General features: G+C 32.6%; 1 protein-coding gene across 4 annotated transcripts; it reads right to left on the bottom strand.

Annotated features, from left to right (window-relative positions):
* Positions 1 to 2,649: 2,649 nt before the first annotated feature.
* LOC110098403 (AUGMIN subunit 4) lies at positions 2,650 to 14,994 on the bottom strand. 4 transcript variants are annotated; one of them, XM_020825223.2, is made up of 14 exons: positions 14,795 to 14,994; positions 14,498 to 14,652; positions 14,341 to 14,388; positions 14,027 to 14,152; positions 5,859 to 6,209; positions 5,645 to 5,744; positions 5,515 to 5,560; positions 5,070 to 5,163; positions 4,838 to 4,909; positions 4,639 to 4,697; positions 4,411 to 4,479; positions 4,281 to 4,332; positions 3,257 to 3,334; positions 2,650 to 3,055 (listed from the first exon to the last, which is right to left on the bottom strand). In XM_020825223.2, exons 2-14 carry the CDS (start codon positions 14,624 to 14,626, stop codon positions 2,978 to 2,980), a joined length of 1,302 nt encoding a protein of 433 aa, XP_020680882.1. In that variant the 5' UTR covers positions 14,627 to 14,652; positions 14,795 to 14,994; the 3' UTR covers positions 2,650 to 2,977. The 4 variants fall into 4 exon arrangements, with proteins under 4 accessions (XP_020680882.1, XP_028557054.1, XP_020680886.1 ...); XM_028701221.1 differs by lacking the exons at positions 5,070 to 5,163; positions 5,515 to 5,560; positions 5,645 to 5,744; positions 5,859 to 6,209 and adding exons at positions 7,443 to 7,536; positions 7,918 to 7,963; positions 8,048 to 8,147; positions 8,261 to 8,608; XM_020825227.2 differs by lacking the exon at positions 14,498 to 14,652.
* Between the last annotated feature and the right edge of the window lie 2,039 nt (positions 14,995 to 17,033).

Consider the following 17,033-nt stretch of genomic DNA (forward strand, 5'->3'; position numbering starts at 1 on the left):
ATACTATTAATTATTTAATTAATTTATTAAATTATTTATATTTTAAATTATATTAATTAAGTTAATCAATAATAACTTAGAGGAGTCTAGGGTTTGCCTTTCATCTTCTCTTTTCATTGTTGTTGTGCGGGCTTTGTTGCTTTGCAGAAGGTGCAGAGATTGCACGCGTCGCTTCTTCGGCTCCTTCGTGGCTGTTCGACTTCGCTCCTTCAACGATTTTCCCTTCATGTCTAATCGGAAGTTATGACATTTTGATCGGAGGCAACAACTGGAGCTGTCTAGCTGTGAAGGTAACGTTCTCCCTTTCACGCGCTTCTTTGGCCAAATCCCATAAATCTGACGAAAGCATTTGTGGGTAAAAAGTTCGCGCGAGCTTCATGACACAGGCGCTGCGGGAAGGAACTTCGAGCAGCCGTAAATCACATTAAATCAACAAAAATATGGGATTAGGATTTTATCAGGATTTACTGGAATTTATGCCATAAATTTGTAAATCCCAGATTTACGGATTGGCGGGATTTACAGTCATGCGGAAATCTGTTTGGCTGGATTTACGTTAAATCCTACTTAAAATTGATGTCAAATCCGATACCAAATACCCCCTAAATCTAAATCTCGTTGTTCAACGGATTTAATAGGATTTGGCCGAAGAAGCGCGCGAAAAAAAGAAAGATGGCTACCATGGCAACAAGCAAGAGCAAGCTCCCGTTGTCGTCATTAAATAGAGAATGGCGAGGAGGCGTGGTTTCAGATCTGATATGAAGGAACATTGTCGAAGTAAGAAGTTATTAAGTGAATCATTGAAAACTATCTTTAGTTCTTCTCGGTTGCTCCACACAACGAAGCAGCCATGAAGAAATGGCAAACGAGGAGAAGCGAGGTAGGCAAAACCCGTAGTAGATTAATAAGAATAATCTAAAGTAACACTATTAATTTATTTAAACATTAATAATTAGTTTATATTAATTTAAATAATTATAGTAAAGTATAGTAATACAACTAGTTTAATTAAATTAATTGAGAGTCTAATGTCATTACATTAGTTTAATTAATATCGATAGCTTTGTTGAGTTTTTATAGTTATTGAGTATATATAATTGTCATTAAATAGTTTAATACAATTAGAAGTTAAAACTTTAATTGCATAATTAGATAAGTAGTAATATAATTAGATTAATTTAGTTATCAGTTGTAATAATTATTCATTAAATTTAATTATTATATTATATTTTAAGTTCTAAATTATTCAAAATTATTTTATTATATTATTAATTAGCTAAATCTAAGTGTTAATTATCAAATAGTCATGCATATTACATTCAAACTAAATTAATTTTAATTTCCAAATGAACAAACCACCTTAAATTTTGAATTATGTTCCCAAACAGTTTATTTGAATTTATCAAGATTTAATATTTGTCATACCAAACAGTTTTCAATATGTAACACCATAAGAAATTACTAAATCTTGATTTGCATGATTTACTAAATCCCATTAAAGTTAAATCCAATCTAATACCAATTAGCCTCTAAATACGAGTTTCAAAATAAAAAATCAAAAAATAAATAAATATAGCAGTTTGATGATATAGATTATGAGGATTGTCAAAACCTGTTTTACTAAATCTGAATTTAGATGATTACGTGTTTAGGTCCAACCCGAAATTGGCCCTAGACAAGTTAAATCAACTAGAACTCGGCCTATTTTTGCAAGCGGGTCAGGTATTTTAACCTGAACCTAATTCAACTGGGTTACTGTGTAGACTTGACCCGACCCACGGACCCATTTTGAGTGGTTGAGGTGTTGAGCCATGAGCGAACGGACATCAAGCTCCTTCATATCGTCGTCATTGCTTCTGATCCAACAACAAAAGCAAAATTACAGGCTCCCTGCCGTTGGCCATTCGACATAGTTGCTTCTGATCCAACTGCATATGAATGAGAAGGTTGACACATCATCACCGTTGCTATCGATTCAACTATAGATGAAATGATAGCCACTCGATGGCGGCAATGGTCAAGCAGCCACTCAAAAGGCAGCAGTGGTCGTCGCTTCTTATCCGACTACAGATGAACAGCGACCACTCGATGATACAGGACGTGTCGGCGTGGATGGGACGGGCCATGTCAACACGAGCATGAAGCACGTGCAATTTTCCTGGGTTAACCCAGGTTGAGTTCAAATTTCCTGACCAACTTGAACTCAACCCGTTTTTCCAAACGAATCGAATATGAGAACCTAAACCCAAGCCATTTGCAAAACAGATTGATCGTAGCTCGAAATTTTCGAATCAAGTTCAACTTAGGTTTTCCGGTCATGTCAAATGTTAACACCCCTATAGATTATCACTCACCTCCCACAATAGGTATGTGAATAAAAGTACAATGAATTTAAAAGCCCTAAACATTTCTAAACCATGCAAAAGACAGTTTTATTATTCAGAACCAAAAATTAAAAACAGGAATTTCCTACCAATTTTCAAAAAGACTAGATTTGAATTATGTATGACATAAATTCGACTCAACTCATTTATTCTCAATCTTTTTGTTTAGAAAAGCTTTTCAATCAAGCAAATCATTTGTTAATGACTCCCATCTTTAATTTAATTTAATTTAATATTAAATAATATTGTGACGCAATGAATCAACTTTCCCTAAAATTTACGATACATATCATAAATATATATTAACAGGATTGTAATGACGTTCTCATTTGGATGATTTTTAACTAAGTTCTTAACGCAACAATCAAGAGTAGTAATGCAGGATTGAAACTCTCAAATTAATGAGTTTAAATTGTAGCTATTGCTGCAATGACAACAAGATTTTTTGATGAGAGCCGTTGCTTCAACTTCCACTTCTTCCAGATGTTCAAATCCATCAGCTAGCTTAGATGTCCAAATAGATGCAGCCACCTATCCTTTCTTCTTTAAAAAGGTAAACTTCTCAACATTTTAATCAAAAACTAAAAGCAGATTTATGGGGCTGATTGATCAAGTGAGCGCTTTAGATCCATTTCAACTTGGTGAATTGTCCATTGCATGCCCTCAAGTTTCTGTAAATTATTCAATCAATGAAGATCAAGAGAAAGTAGACATGATTAAAAGACACATAGGTTTTATTTGGGACAACTTTATTACTGCTTCTTAAAGCAGCTTTCTAGTACAAAAAATTAAATTTTTGCATTAAAAAGCTGCTTTAAGAAGCAGTAAGAAAACCATTCCAAACGAAACCTTAATTGAGAGTATAAATATACCTTTACAATATCATTGTACTGTCTTGCAATTGAATCGAAGTATGGATCTACACCTTGATATTCCCTTAGACGTGTAACCTAATAAGAGGAGAATATGAGAAACAGAGAAAAACAAGCAAACAACTGATCAACAGCAGTCTAATCAGAGCAGACTACACCACAAGTATGATATTATCATACCTGCTTAAAGCAACTCAAAAGCTTACTCAAAATTGATTACTTTCAACATAAATCAAAATAGAACACTTCGATTTAGGTTTCGTTTGGGACAACTTTTTTACTGCTTCATAAAGCAGCTTTTTAATACAAAATTTTTAATTTTTATAATAAAAAACTGCTTTAAAAAACAGAAAGATAGTCATCCCAAACGAAGCCTTAGAGTTCAGACTTGCTTTCTTGAGCTCAAATATATTAACACCCTTCCTACACTTTACAGGTTGCATGAAATGTGAAATAGACCTAGAGTTTATTGTGTAAAAGAAAGAAAGGTGGCTCATAGGCTCTATATGAGAAAAATTAGTAGCATAAGTAGGTCTGATCCAATGGCCATTAATGGATATCATCTATTGGTACTAGCTTGTTCAATAATACAACATGAAATAAAGACTAATTAGTTTCATAAGATGGCATGGACATGGTCCCAAAATTCAACATTTTTTAATGCTGACTCCTTGTAATTTTCCTTGAGATTATAAGTATAAGCTGGTTCCCTTGTGTCCATTGGATGGAAGCATTAAAGCAATCAGCTTATGGCATTTATATGATTCTGAAATGCATGAAATCTTACAAAGACAAACTTATCAAATAAAGAAACCATACCGCTTTATTATAAGCAATTGATGCTTCTTCAGTTGCCTCAACAAGATACTTTCTGCAAGGGATGAAAAAAATGATGACTGAATTTAATAGTCATTAAAATTTCATGTGATGAAAATTATCATCAGCAATTAGCTTATGGCATTTATATGACTCTGAAATGCATGAAATCTTACAAAGACAAACTTATCAAATAAAGAAATCATACCGCTTTATTATAAGCAATTGATGCTTCTTCAGTTGCCTCAACAAGATACTTTCTGCAAGGGATGAAAAAATGATGACTGAATTTAATAGTCATTAAAATTTCGAGTGATGAAAATTATCATCAGCTTTACCGAATCCTGTGAAGAGCTGGCACAGACTCCTTTGTATAAGTATCACGCAAGAGAAGATGCTCTAGAACCCTATGAATAATTACCAGATGAGACTAGAAAATAAGTAAATCTAATTAATGAAGTATTAGGCATTTAAAAAAAAATGTAATTTCTATTTGAATAGATATGTGCTAAATAACTGAATAATGGAAAATCAATCCACCAGACCATATTGTACAAAGCGCTAACCTCAATTTGGCATTCATTGTTTGGCATCTTTTACAAAGCCAAGTTTTCCTCAATTCATCCTATTCCACGGCCAAATGAGAAGGATTAGAAAAGGAGTTACAAGAAAAAGCTAGACAAGATTTAATGCATACATTGTAAGATTAGAATGCAAATATATAACTTGAAATATTCAAAGAAATAAACAAGCTTCAAGACTTACAAATTCATGTTGATGCTGCAACTTTAGGTCCATTATAAACTTAATAAGTACCTCTAGTATTTGGTCTATGACCTGCTTATATCAAGGATTAGTAATGTAGCAAGAAAAATTGAAAAAAAAAAAAGAGAGAGAGAGAAGATAATCGAGCATTTTACTACGGAAATAATCAGCAATACAGCAAGATGTCAAAAGTGGAAAAGAACCAATAAAAAGAAATGTTTCAAGACTGTACATTGAAGTGTTCTGCAAACTTTCTATCCATGGAGTAAAGATCCTCTAGCAAAAGAGCTTCCTCTCTTTCAATCTCCTCAATGATCAACTTAACCCTGAAGACAATGTGAAAAACTACACATGGTAAGAAGCAGTACAATGAAAACCAAAATAAAGTGCATGTGATGTTAAAGGTCATCTACATTAATTTGATGTAACAGTTGTTACATTGCCTAAGATTTTAAAAATATCAAGCAATAAATATCTGAATTCTGGTCCAAAAACAAATGATACTATCAAATAAGAATTATGGCGTAACACAAAATACTGACAGCTCGTTTTTTGCATGTCAAAATAGGACTTCACATATGCACGGAATTATATTTAAACTGTTTTTGCATACCGAACAAATAATAATTCTCAATTTCCATTGAAAAAAAAAAATAATATTATGATACAAATTTCACCTTTCTGGGAGCCGGGCACCTGAAATCTGACTTATGGAAGAAGAATCTGACAAATAAATAATAGGCTTGAAGCATTACAAGCCAATGAATGTTTATTCATTCAGATTTGCCACAGAATTTTAGTCCATACCAATTTCATCCATTGTAAAAATATCAGCCAAAGTATCACACTTAGCTTCTAGTCGAGACTCGATCTCTAGCAAAACGGACCTCTGATACTCTGCGGAGTTCTAGCAAAACGGAGATAACATCATCTTACTACTTAGGAACTAATGCATCAATCGAATGGATTTGGAACATTTAGGCCCATTAAAATTACATTAATATATATATAGAAAACATACCACCATCATGCTAGTTTGCTGTGGTTGGACTTGCCATAGAAAACTTGGAGTTATTCCAAGGAAGCGATTAGGTACTCCACCAACTCCAAGCTCCACATTATCAAAAATACTTGGAGGTGGACCAACAATTCGTGAAACATTACTGTTATCTACATAATTATTATTGTATCCGGTTGTAATTGAGCTTGAGCTGAGTGTCATACTACTTGCACTATCAAGAGAGCTCCTGGACATTGTATTCCACTTCTCTATATCTTCCTTGCGAACGTCTCCATCTTTAGAGAGAAGTGGAAGCCTCAATCTCTGAGCTGCCTCAGCAGCGGCTAATTGATGCTCAAGAGACTCATAAACCTGGAACAGCAAGATATGTCAAATAAAGCATCTCAAAAATTGTTCCAACTAACAAATTTCATTCTAGTAAATCGTTCAGAACTTAGCAGTAGACAAAAACAGAGTAGGAAGCAGTTGCATGCAGTTTCAAGTCATTCTACAGCTACGGGATTGGGCTTGGCTAACCAAATGATCTGTTTCATTGGTGGACCAAGATGGTGCACTGAAAGGACAAACTCACAGCTTCTTGATTAAACAAGCTTTAATGAGTGATCCAATCGTAAGCATGAATTTAAATTTATACATGCACAAGCCTGAGTGTATAGGTGCATAAGATGACACAAGAACTTACAAGACCTTCAAAGCTACATCAAAGGCTACATCCAAATATCAGATAAAGAATAAAAATTCATCTATATAAATCCAAATCAAAATCTCAAGGATAGCCGACAAATGTTTTCTAGGAGAGAGAATGATCCATCGAAAGATGATAAGAGTAAACTTATCTAGTTCAATTTTAATAAGAAGGCTTAGTAACTTTTTTCATAGAGTTTTGATTTAAAACAGAGTACCTTGAAGGGGTAAATTAGATGTTACCTACTTACTTCTATTATTTTAAATAGGAGTTATTTTCATATTAAAATTACGTTGCACTAGATTTTTCAATCAGTCAAACATTGAATCCATAACAATGGAAACATCCTCTCTCTCCCCCCTTATCTCGTTCTCTAAAAACCAATCTTAGGGTCCTCACTATCCAAATAGATCAAGGGGATCTTCCCCCTCTCACACTTTTTAAGTGTCCTCTCTATTTCCAATCTCCTGCCATCTAATAAAAGGAGGGAGTCTAATTGGGAGTGAGAAGAGGGTAGAAAAGAAGAGGCAACCAAAAGCAGTAAAGACACGGACATAAAAAGATACAAAAAGCAAGGAACATGATAAGGCGGTCTAAGCAAGACAACTCAAAGGGAGGACCCCTTTTAAGAATGGTTAAAATACAATCTCTATCCTTGCTTTATTCAATGTTGATGCTGCAACTTTAGGTCCATTATAAACTTAATAAGTACCTCTAGTATTTGGTCTATGACCTGCTTATATCAAGGATTAGTAATGTAGCAAGAAAAATTGAAAAAAAAAAAAGAAAAAAAAAAAGAGAGAAGATAATCGAGCATTTTTACTAAGGAAAAAATCATAAATACAGCAAGATGTCAAAAGTGGAAAAGAATCAATAAAAAGAATGTTTCAAGAATGTACATTGAAGTGTTCTGCAAACTTTCTATCCATGGAGTAAAGATCTTCCAGCAAAAGAGCTTCCTCTCTTTCAATCTCCTCAATGATCAACTTCACCCTGAACACAATGTTAAAAACTAAACATGGTAAGAAGCTGTACAATGAAGACCAAAATACACTGCATGTGATGGTAAAAGTCATGAACATTAATCTGATAGTATCATTGCCTAAGATTTTTAAAACATCAAACAAGAAATATCTGAATTCCGGTCCAAAAACAAATTATACTATCAAATAAGAATTCTAGCGTAACACAAAACACTGACAGCTTGTTCTTATCAACCAAAGAGCGCCAACAGTCTGCGAGGTTTTTTGCATGTCAAAATAGGACTTCACATATGCACGGGATTATATTTAAATTGTTTGTGCATACCAAACAAATAATAATTCTCAATTTCCATTGAAAATAATAATAATAATACTATGATACAAATTTCACCTTTCTGGGAGCCGGGCACCTGAAATCTGACTTATGGAAGAAGAATCTGACAAATAAATAATAGGCTTGAAGCATTACAAGCCAATGAATGTTTATTCATTCAGATTTGCAACAGAATTTTAGTCCATACCAATTTCATCCATTGTAAAAATATCAGCCAAAGTATCACACTTAGCTTCTAGTCGAGACTCGATCTCTAGCACAATGGACCTCTGATACTCTGCCGAGTTCTAGCAAAACGGAGATAACATCATCTTACTACTTAGGAACTAATGCATCAATCGAATGGATATTTAGGCCCATTAGAGAGAGAGAGAGAGAGAGAGAGAGAGAGAGAGCATACCACCATCATGCTAGTTTGCTGTGGTTGGACTTGCCATAGAAAACTTGGCGTTATTCCTAGGAAGCGATTAGGTACTCCACCAACTCCAAGCTCCACATTATCAAAAATACTAGGTGGACCAACAGTTCGTGAAATATTACTGTTATCTACATAATTATTATTGTATCCGGTTGTAATTGAGCTTGAGCTGAGTGTCATACTACTTGAACTATCAAGAGAGCTCCTGGACATTGTATTCCACTTCTCTATATCTTCCTTGCGAACGTCTCCATCTTTAGAGAGAAGTGGAAGCCTCAATCTCTGAGCTGCCTCAGCAACAGCTAATTGATGCTCAAGAGACTCATAAACCTGGAACAACAAGATATGTCAAATAAAGTATTTGAAGATTTGTTCCAAGTAACAAATTTCATTCTAGTAAATCGTCCAGAACCTAAACAGTAGGCAAAAACAAAGTAGAAAGCAGTTGCATGCAGTTTCAAGTCATTCTACAGCTAAGGAAAAAAACTAAATATCTAGATAGGAATGCCACACAGAACATGAACAAAGAAGCAATTCACAGATTGGGCTTGGCTAACCAAATGATATGTTTCATAGGTGGACCAAGATGGAGAACCGAAAGGACAAACTCACAGCTTCTTGATTAAACAAGCTTGAATGAATGCTCCAATCATAAGCATGAATTTAAATTTATACATGCACAATAAGCCTGAGTGCATAAGTGCACAAGATGACACAAGAAATTACAAGACATTCAAAGCTATATCAAAGGCTACATCCAAAGATCAGATAAAGAATAAAAATTCATCAATATAAATCCAAATCAAAATCTCAAGGATAGCCATTAGCCGGCCAATGTTTTCAAGGAGAGAGAATGATCCATCGAAAATGATAAGAGTAAACTTTATCTAGTTCAAATTTAATAAGAAGGCTTAGTAACTCTTTTCATGATGGAGTTTTGATTTAAAGCAGATTACCTTGAATGGGTAATTAGATGTTATCCTACTTAAGTTTTTTTCGATATGAGTTCCCTGGCGCCTGGCGGTCTCCCGCTTGTAGCTTAGGAGGAAGAACTACCTACCGAGGGCTTTCACAAGGCGCTAGATGAGTAGTTTTTGTTTTGGAATTTTTTCATGTTCCTCCTCTGACTCATTGCTTTATCTGGCTTGAATGACAAGGGAGCCGCATAGGGGGATGTAAGTTTGATCATTCGCTTCAACTTTAGCATTATTTTAAATAGTAGTTGTTTTCATATAAAATTATGTTGCACTAGATTTTTCAATCAGTCAAACATTGAATCAATAACAATGGCAACATCCTCTCTCTCTCCCCCCTTATCTCGTTCTCTAAAAACCAATCTTAGGGTCCTCACCATCCAAATAGATCAGGGGATCTTCCACCTCTCACAGTTTTAAGTGTCCTCTCTATTTCCAATTTCCTGCTATCTAATAAAAGGAGAGAGTCTAATTGGGAGTGAGAAGAGGAGAGAAAAGAAGAGGCAACCAAAAGCAGTAAAGACAAGGACAGAAAAAGATACAAAAAGCAAAGAACATGAGAAGGCGGTCTAAGCAAGACAACTCAAAGGGAGGACTCCTTTTAAGAAGTGTTAAAATACAATCTCTATCCTTGCTTTATTCAATCATCTAAAAAGTGTTCATATCTCTGGTACACACAATTTCCTTAAGTAGTCTTACTTGGTAAAATTATTGCAAGAGAGAACATATTTTGATTAGTCTTGTAAAGATCTACCTTTAAATCCTATAAAAAATATCCAAGCTCCTAACCCTAATGGTATTTCAAGAATCAAGGTTGCACATAGTTTTTGTCTTTGGAAAATATAAATTGTTAATATATGTTTTTTTAGAGGAAAGTTCTATGGAAATCATCCTCCTATCCCACATCAGTACATGAGAGCCAAACTTGATGCAATACCTATTTCCCAAGGTAAATTAATAAGCTGACCCTCAAACTCCTAAGCCCAGAATATTATCATAAGGAATAAAACAAAATTTAGTCTTCAGTTGATAAGATGTTTGGGTTGCTCTAGATCAACTGAAAATCCCATATTTCAGAATGGAAATAAACATATCTAAGAAAATTCCATAATAATCTTGTATAGTCAAACATAAGTTAGCATTCAACATCATCAGTGGCTTTATCACAACCAGCTTGACTAGAATTATCCATTGTGTGGCATTTAACTTCTTGACAAAATAGCTTTATAAGTACAATCAATTTGGATTTGTATTAATATACTGGAAAAAATAGGTGATTTTGTTAACTTGAATGAATTGAGTACCCAAATAATGTCTCCCCCATATGTGAGTTCCATCAATGCCTTTGACTTTATCCTTCCCAAATAACAAGCAACATAGGCATCCCTCCAGCCTAATAGATTAATGGGATGTTTCTTGTGATACAAATGCTAATGATACTATTCAAAACTAAATGACTAAATCATCAGAATGCATTTTTATGTTGCAAGAAATTAACATTTGATAAAACAAAAAACCAAAAACTCTGCCATTGGTTATGTTCCTCAAATTTCTGTTAGGAATCTATATTATATTGGCCATAAAAATGATTGCTTGTCTAGATATATATCAACAATGCCTATCTTGCTCATAGGCATTTCAAAATAAAAGCAAACTTTGATGACATTAATTGAAGTTTTAGGGCCCAAATTAGCGTTGCAAATCTACAAGAAATTTATTTGTGTACATTCATATCCTATCATTAGAACTTTTATACATATGAAGTTGCATCCACCTTTAAGCTTTTGAAACAAAATTCTAGAAATGAATTTGTGATAAAATAACGACAACATCAAGCAAGTAATTTCTTCAAGAACAATTAATAAAGAAAACAATTTAGAAAAATCACAAAGTAGTCAACAAAATATTTATGCATGACTAATCTAGTCTTAGAGTATCATGTTGTCCCAATTTACTCTTTCAATTTTACAAAGTTGATCACAATTTAGTCCCAAAGGAACAATTTTAGATCAATTTTTGTATATTCGAGGGAATAACCGAGAGTAACATTATATTCTGAGACTAAAATGATAATATACGAATAATCGTGGGATTGTTCTGAAATGAGAAGACCAAAATTATCCCTTGACTCTTTATAAAAGACCAAAATTATCCCTTGACTCTTTATAAAAGACCAAAATGTTACTCAACTATATTAAATGATTATTGTGGTTCCTCAAGTTTGTAAAAAAAAAATCAAAATAGTCTCATGGTGTGACAATTTTGAATCTTTGATTCATCTTTAAGAAGTTGAAATATCAAAATGGTCATTTAATATAAATAGAGATTATTTTGATCTTTCATAAAGAGTAAATGGACCATTTTGTTCATTTTCTCATTTGAAAATTTAATCCCAAAAAATTACATAAATTGGTATTTACTTATCATACTCAAAAAATGGTGCCACATGGTTAAAAATCACATAATTAAGCAAACTTAAATATATGCATAATTCTCACACCTAATGATAACATCAAATTGTTATAGCAATATCCTAAATATGCTAGCAACTAAATATATGCTAAAATAAAAAATTATATAAATTTCTAACCAAATACTTTTTGTTTGCAATCAAGTGCCATGTTTTCTTGTGCTTTCTTTGAAGCAAAAAACTAAGAGGGATGGGAATCATTATTTCAAATTATTATAATCTACAAATTTCACCTTATATGCGGGTCCTATTGCCCTTTGATTCTAAAAGGATGAGACACCTTATTCTATTTAAAGGTTAATTCATTAGCTTGTTAAGGTAAGCTGGTTAAAAGGAAGTCATGATGAATTTGAAGAAAGAAAAATATAAAAATGCAATAATGGCATGGATCATGACAAGTCAAAATAATATGGAAATCAAATATTGTTTTGAATTTAACACACCGCAAATAACATAGATAAAAAGAGAATGGGAAGAATTTATAAATGATTGCTATTTTGTAAATGTATTAGTCTATTCTGTCCATTCATCCCTTATAGATCTACAGTCATTTGCATCAAATATTCCTACTTGGGAATAACTAGTGTCACAACAGAGCTCACCCCTCTCATGAAATCCCAACTTTTGAAAAAGAACTTGTTGACCTTGGGTCTGGCTCCCTATCCTCCATCCCTCATCCACATCTTCATACTCCTATTCATCACCTTGCACACTAATAAAAATATAAGAGCTTCAATCTTTCTAATTTGACCAAGCATGAAATCCTAAATATCCTCTCTCCTTGGCCAACACGTGCAAGTCTTATTCTACATATACTCACCCAGCTGGGCCTAAATAATCTTTTAGAGTAGACAACAATGGTCAATTATTTCTCTTGCACAATACCCTTTTCTTAAAAATTTTGCAGGAAACTTTGTCCTTAAACTTGCCAAAGCTTTAAATAAGTGCACTTGAGCTTCATGGCCCACTATTTTGGAAGTTTTGTATGATGGTTTCTAGTTCAAGGTTTCATTTCATATCTGCAAATCAGTTTTCAAGTCTTTCTCTTGAGAATTATTTTAGCTAGGCGGCTTAGTATGTATAGTGCTACTCATTTTATCACTCTTTCTTAATACAATGCATTTCCTTCTATTTCTTCCAATACCATATCCACTAAAGTTATTTATGTAAGAGATTCTTCCTTAAGAATGGAAACATTGAGTTTTAGGTTTATACTCAGCTCATGCAAATGGTTGCAAGTTGATTCCATGGCTTGAAAGAAGGGAGAAATGTGTGATATGTTCTTTGTATGTACATAATCCAAGAATTAAAGGATAAACTCTCAATGAAGAGCTTGGGGAGTGGATGTAAGCTTGATTGAGGAGAATGAATAAATACTCGTCTCTTTTTTACCCTGAATTTATATTACTTGGCAACCTTAGTCATGCTCACATACTGTTTTAGGTGATTTTTTTTTCTTGAGCATGTACAAATTCTATTAGAAATGATATTTCTTTATTAGATTTAAATGAGAATTTGACTTTTAACATGACACAATGGCGAAAAAGTATTCATGTAGCCGACCCCACGTAGTGGGACAAAGGCTTGATGTTGTTGGTGTTGTTGTTGAGCATGTACAAATTCTTATTTATCTTAAAAACACACATTTCAACCACCACTTTCCCACGTGTGCCTACCATAAAACAAACTCTAATAATTACACATAATGAAAGAAGAAGAATGGGGTTTAGCCTGCTTTGGAAAATCTGAAGTATGGTGGAGAATATTTGTTCTTCATTTAAAGCAGAGCACTCAATTTATTTATTCTTTCTGCTGAACTAAGAAAAAAATTGTCATACCATTTATCTTGAGATTGATTTAGAGCCACATGCATAAAATAACTCAATTTAATCTCCTTCTCCACTCACCTATGTTTACCTTCCAAACTTCATCAGTCAAAACTCCATAAATATAGAAGTAATACAAGTGTTTAATATGGTGGGGTAACTAACAGTTTATCTATCATCAAAATCTTTACTCCATTAAATGTGATAGTTTCAAAACAACAAATTAAAAAAAAAAAAAAATAACGCTTTGATGATATAGATTATCACTCACCTCCCATAATAGCCAAAGCATGCCAATAAACCTCCCACAATAGCCAAAGCATGCCAATAAAACCACAAGGAATTTAAAAGACCTAAAAATTTCTAAGCCATGCAAAAAACAGTTTTGATATTAAGAACAAATAATTAAAAACAAGCATATCTGACAGAAATCCTCTAGCTATCAAATGCATAATATCAAAGGTAAGAAAACCAGAACCTGAGGAGAACAAGTCAACCCAAAATGTGGATATAGAGGCTGATGATCTCTTACTCCCCCATGATTAGCAGCAGAAATCGCTTGTTGATACTCCTCAACCATTCCTATTGCCTCTCCGTAGACAGCCTGCAAGCACCCAAGAACAAACCCCATTGGAAACAAAAAAAATGAAGAAATTAAATCAGGCCATATTTCCATTTCAAGATAATTTCATAAAAAGTTTCATTTTTTTCATCCAAAATAAACTGCATCATGACAGTTTAGCAAAAGAAATAAATATGAAACCCTAATTAGATAAATATTGGTATACGTACTAAGGCTTCCAAATAACGCAACCTCTCTTTGGACATCTCCTCCCTTGCCTTCCATTTTAGCAAAAGAAACCAACAAAGATCAAACAATTAAACCAAAAATGGAATCCAAATTTTGGATTTCCTTCAACAATTCTGTAACAGAGATGAAGGGCGTTACAAGATGGAGTTCCGAATATGCGGATTTGGAGAGGTAGGATCCATCGGGGGCAAGGCAATGGCGCTCAAGCTGCTCGATAAGCTGAGATACGTCGACTGGCGTATTCTGAGCGTTCCATGGCCTGGCCATCGATCACAAACAGTGGAGCGCAATAGCTGCGAAACAGTAGAAATGAGGCAAAAAAAATTTATTGCAGCCTCAGGGACTGTTTGGCAACAGGATTTGTGCAGGATTTTAGCAGAATTTATGCTAAATCCTGCCAAACGGGATTTGAGCGCGCGAAAGGGAGAAAGTTACCTTCACTGCGAGCGAGCTACCGTCGTTTATTCCGATCAAAATGCTGTAACGTCCGATCTGACAGGAAGGGTACGTCGTCGAAGAAGCGAAGTCGAACAGCAACGAAGGAGCCGACGAAGCGACTCGTGCAATCACTACACCTCCTGCGCAACGAAGCCGAACAGCAACGACGAAAAATGGAAGACTAAAAGCAAACCCTAGACGCCCAATACTGGGTAACTTAATATAATTTAAATATTATAATTAGAGGTGAAATGGGTAATAAAATTAATAATATAGTAAATTAATAAAGATATATGCACAATAATTATTAATTTAACTTAATTAAATAGTTAGTGATATAATCAGTAATTAAAATTTAATATAACCAGCTTGATTAATATATTTTAAAATAGAAACTATTAAGCATATAATTAATATAGTGAATAATAATATAAATAAATTAAGAGGAGTGATTTTAAGTGATTAATGAAATAATTAATAATAAATATAATTAAAACTAACAAAATAATACTTAAATAATTTAATAAATTATTAGTTAAATAATTAGTTATTTCAAAATAACTGTAGGATTAAATATAATTATAAATAGAATAATTATTATATATATTATAAATAATAATTAAATAATTAATTATTAAGAGAATATTTAAATGAATTATGAGATAATAAAAAATATAATGAATAATTAAAACTAATAATTAATAACTTAAATTAATTAAATCATCAGCAATAGTATTAGTTAATAATTAGTTATTTAAAAATAACTAATTATTATATAATTATTCATGTAATTATCAAATATTATTAAATTAACACATAAATAAGTAATTTAATCAATAATACTATAATTATTAATTACATTATTTAATAATTAAACTAATTTCTAATTAAATTATTTATCATTATAATTGTTGTTAAACTCTATAATTAAATTTAAATTAATAAATAACTTATACTTAACATGTAATTAAATTTATAACACATAAATTTAATTTTTGAAAGTACCAACCATCTTAAATCCTAAATTAAGTTGTCAAACAATTTCATAGGATTTAATATGATTTTAACAACTATTTTGTTAAGCAGTTTCAAGATTTAACATACTCGGGATTTATTAAATCATTGATTTACGAGGATTTACTAAATCATACTAAAGTTAAATCCTACTTTTGCCAAACAACCCGTTAAGCTTTCTTTGAGACGGCTTTCTTATTATTTCTTAAAGCAACTTTAGATGTTTCTTAGGTATTGGATTTAACTCGCGATTTTAAGCAGGATTTAATGTAAATCCAGCCAAACTATTTTTTGAGGTCGTGTAAATCTAACCATCTTAAATCCGTAAATCTCAGATTAACGACGTAAGTCTAAGTAAATAAATCTAAATCTAAATCCCGTCGTTCGGCGGATTTAACAGGATTTGGCCGAAGATTTGCTCGAAAGAAAGAAAGATGGCAATCTTGGCAACGAGCAAGAGCAAACTCACGTAGTCGTCGTTACTTCTAATCCAACAGAATACGACGAGGACGTGTAGTTTTACATATGATATGAAGGAACATCGTCAAAGGAAGAAGTTATAAAGTGAATCATTAAAATCTACCTCTACATTCTTCTCCATTCCATTTAAATTAGCACTCCTCATGCTAAGCACACACAAGACACGACTGAAGCAGCCACGAAGAAATGGCGACGAGGAGAAGAGAAGTAGGCAAGCCCTAGATTATAAAATAATCTAAAGTAACACTATTAATATAATTTAAACATTAATAATTAGTAGACTAGTTAAATAATTAGTAGTAAAATTAAGTAATATAACTTAGTTTAATTAAATTATTAGTAGTCTAATGTCTTTACATTAGTTTAATTAATATTGGTAATTTGTTAGTTATTATAGTTATTAGTTGTATAATTATCATTAAATTGATTTAATACAATTATTAGAAGTTAAGACTCTAATTACATAATTAGTTATTAGTTGTATAATTATCATTAAATTAATTTATTATATTACTTAGATTTTAATTATCAAATTATCTATTATATTACTAATTATCTAATTATCAAAAAATCATGCATATTACATTCAAAATAAATTAATTTTAATTTTTAAATTATCAAATCACCTTAAATCTTGAATTATGTTGCCAAACAGTTTCTTAGGATTTATCAAAATTTAATATTTGTTACCAAAAAGTTTTTAGGATTTAGTACCCTCGTGATTTATTAAATCAGGATTTAC

This window comes from Dendrobium catenatum, unplaced genomic scaffold (assembly GCF_001605985.2).
Source record: "Dendrobium catenatum unplaced genomic scaffold, ASM160598v2 fragScaff_scaffold_1653, whole genome shotgun sequence".
Lineage (NCBI taxonomy): Eukaryota > Viridiplantae > Streptophyta > Magnoliopsida > Asparagales > Orchidaceae > Dendrobium > Dendrobium catenatum.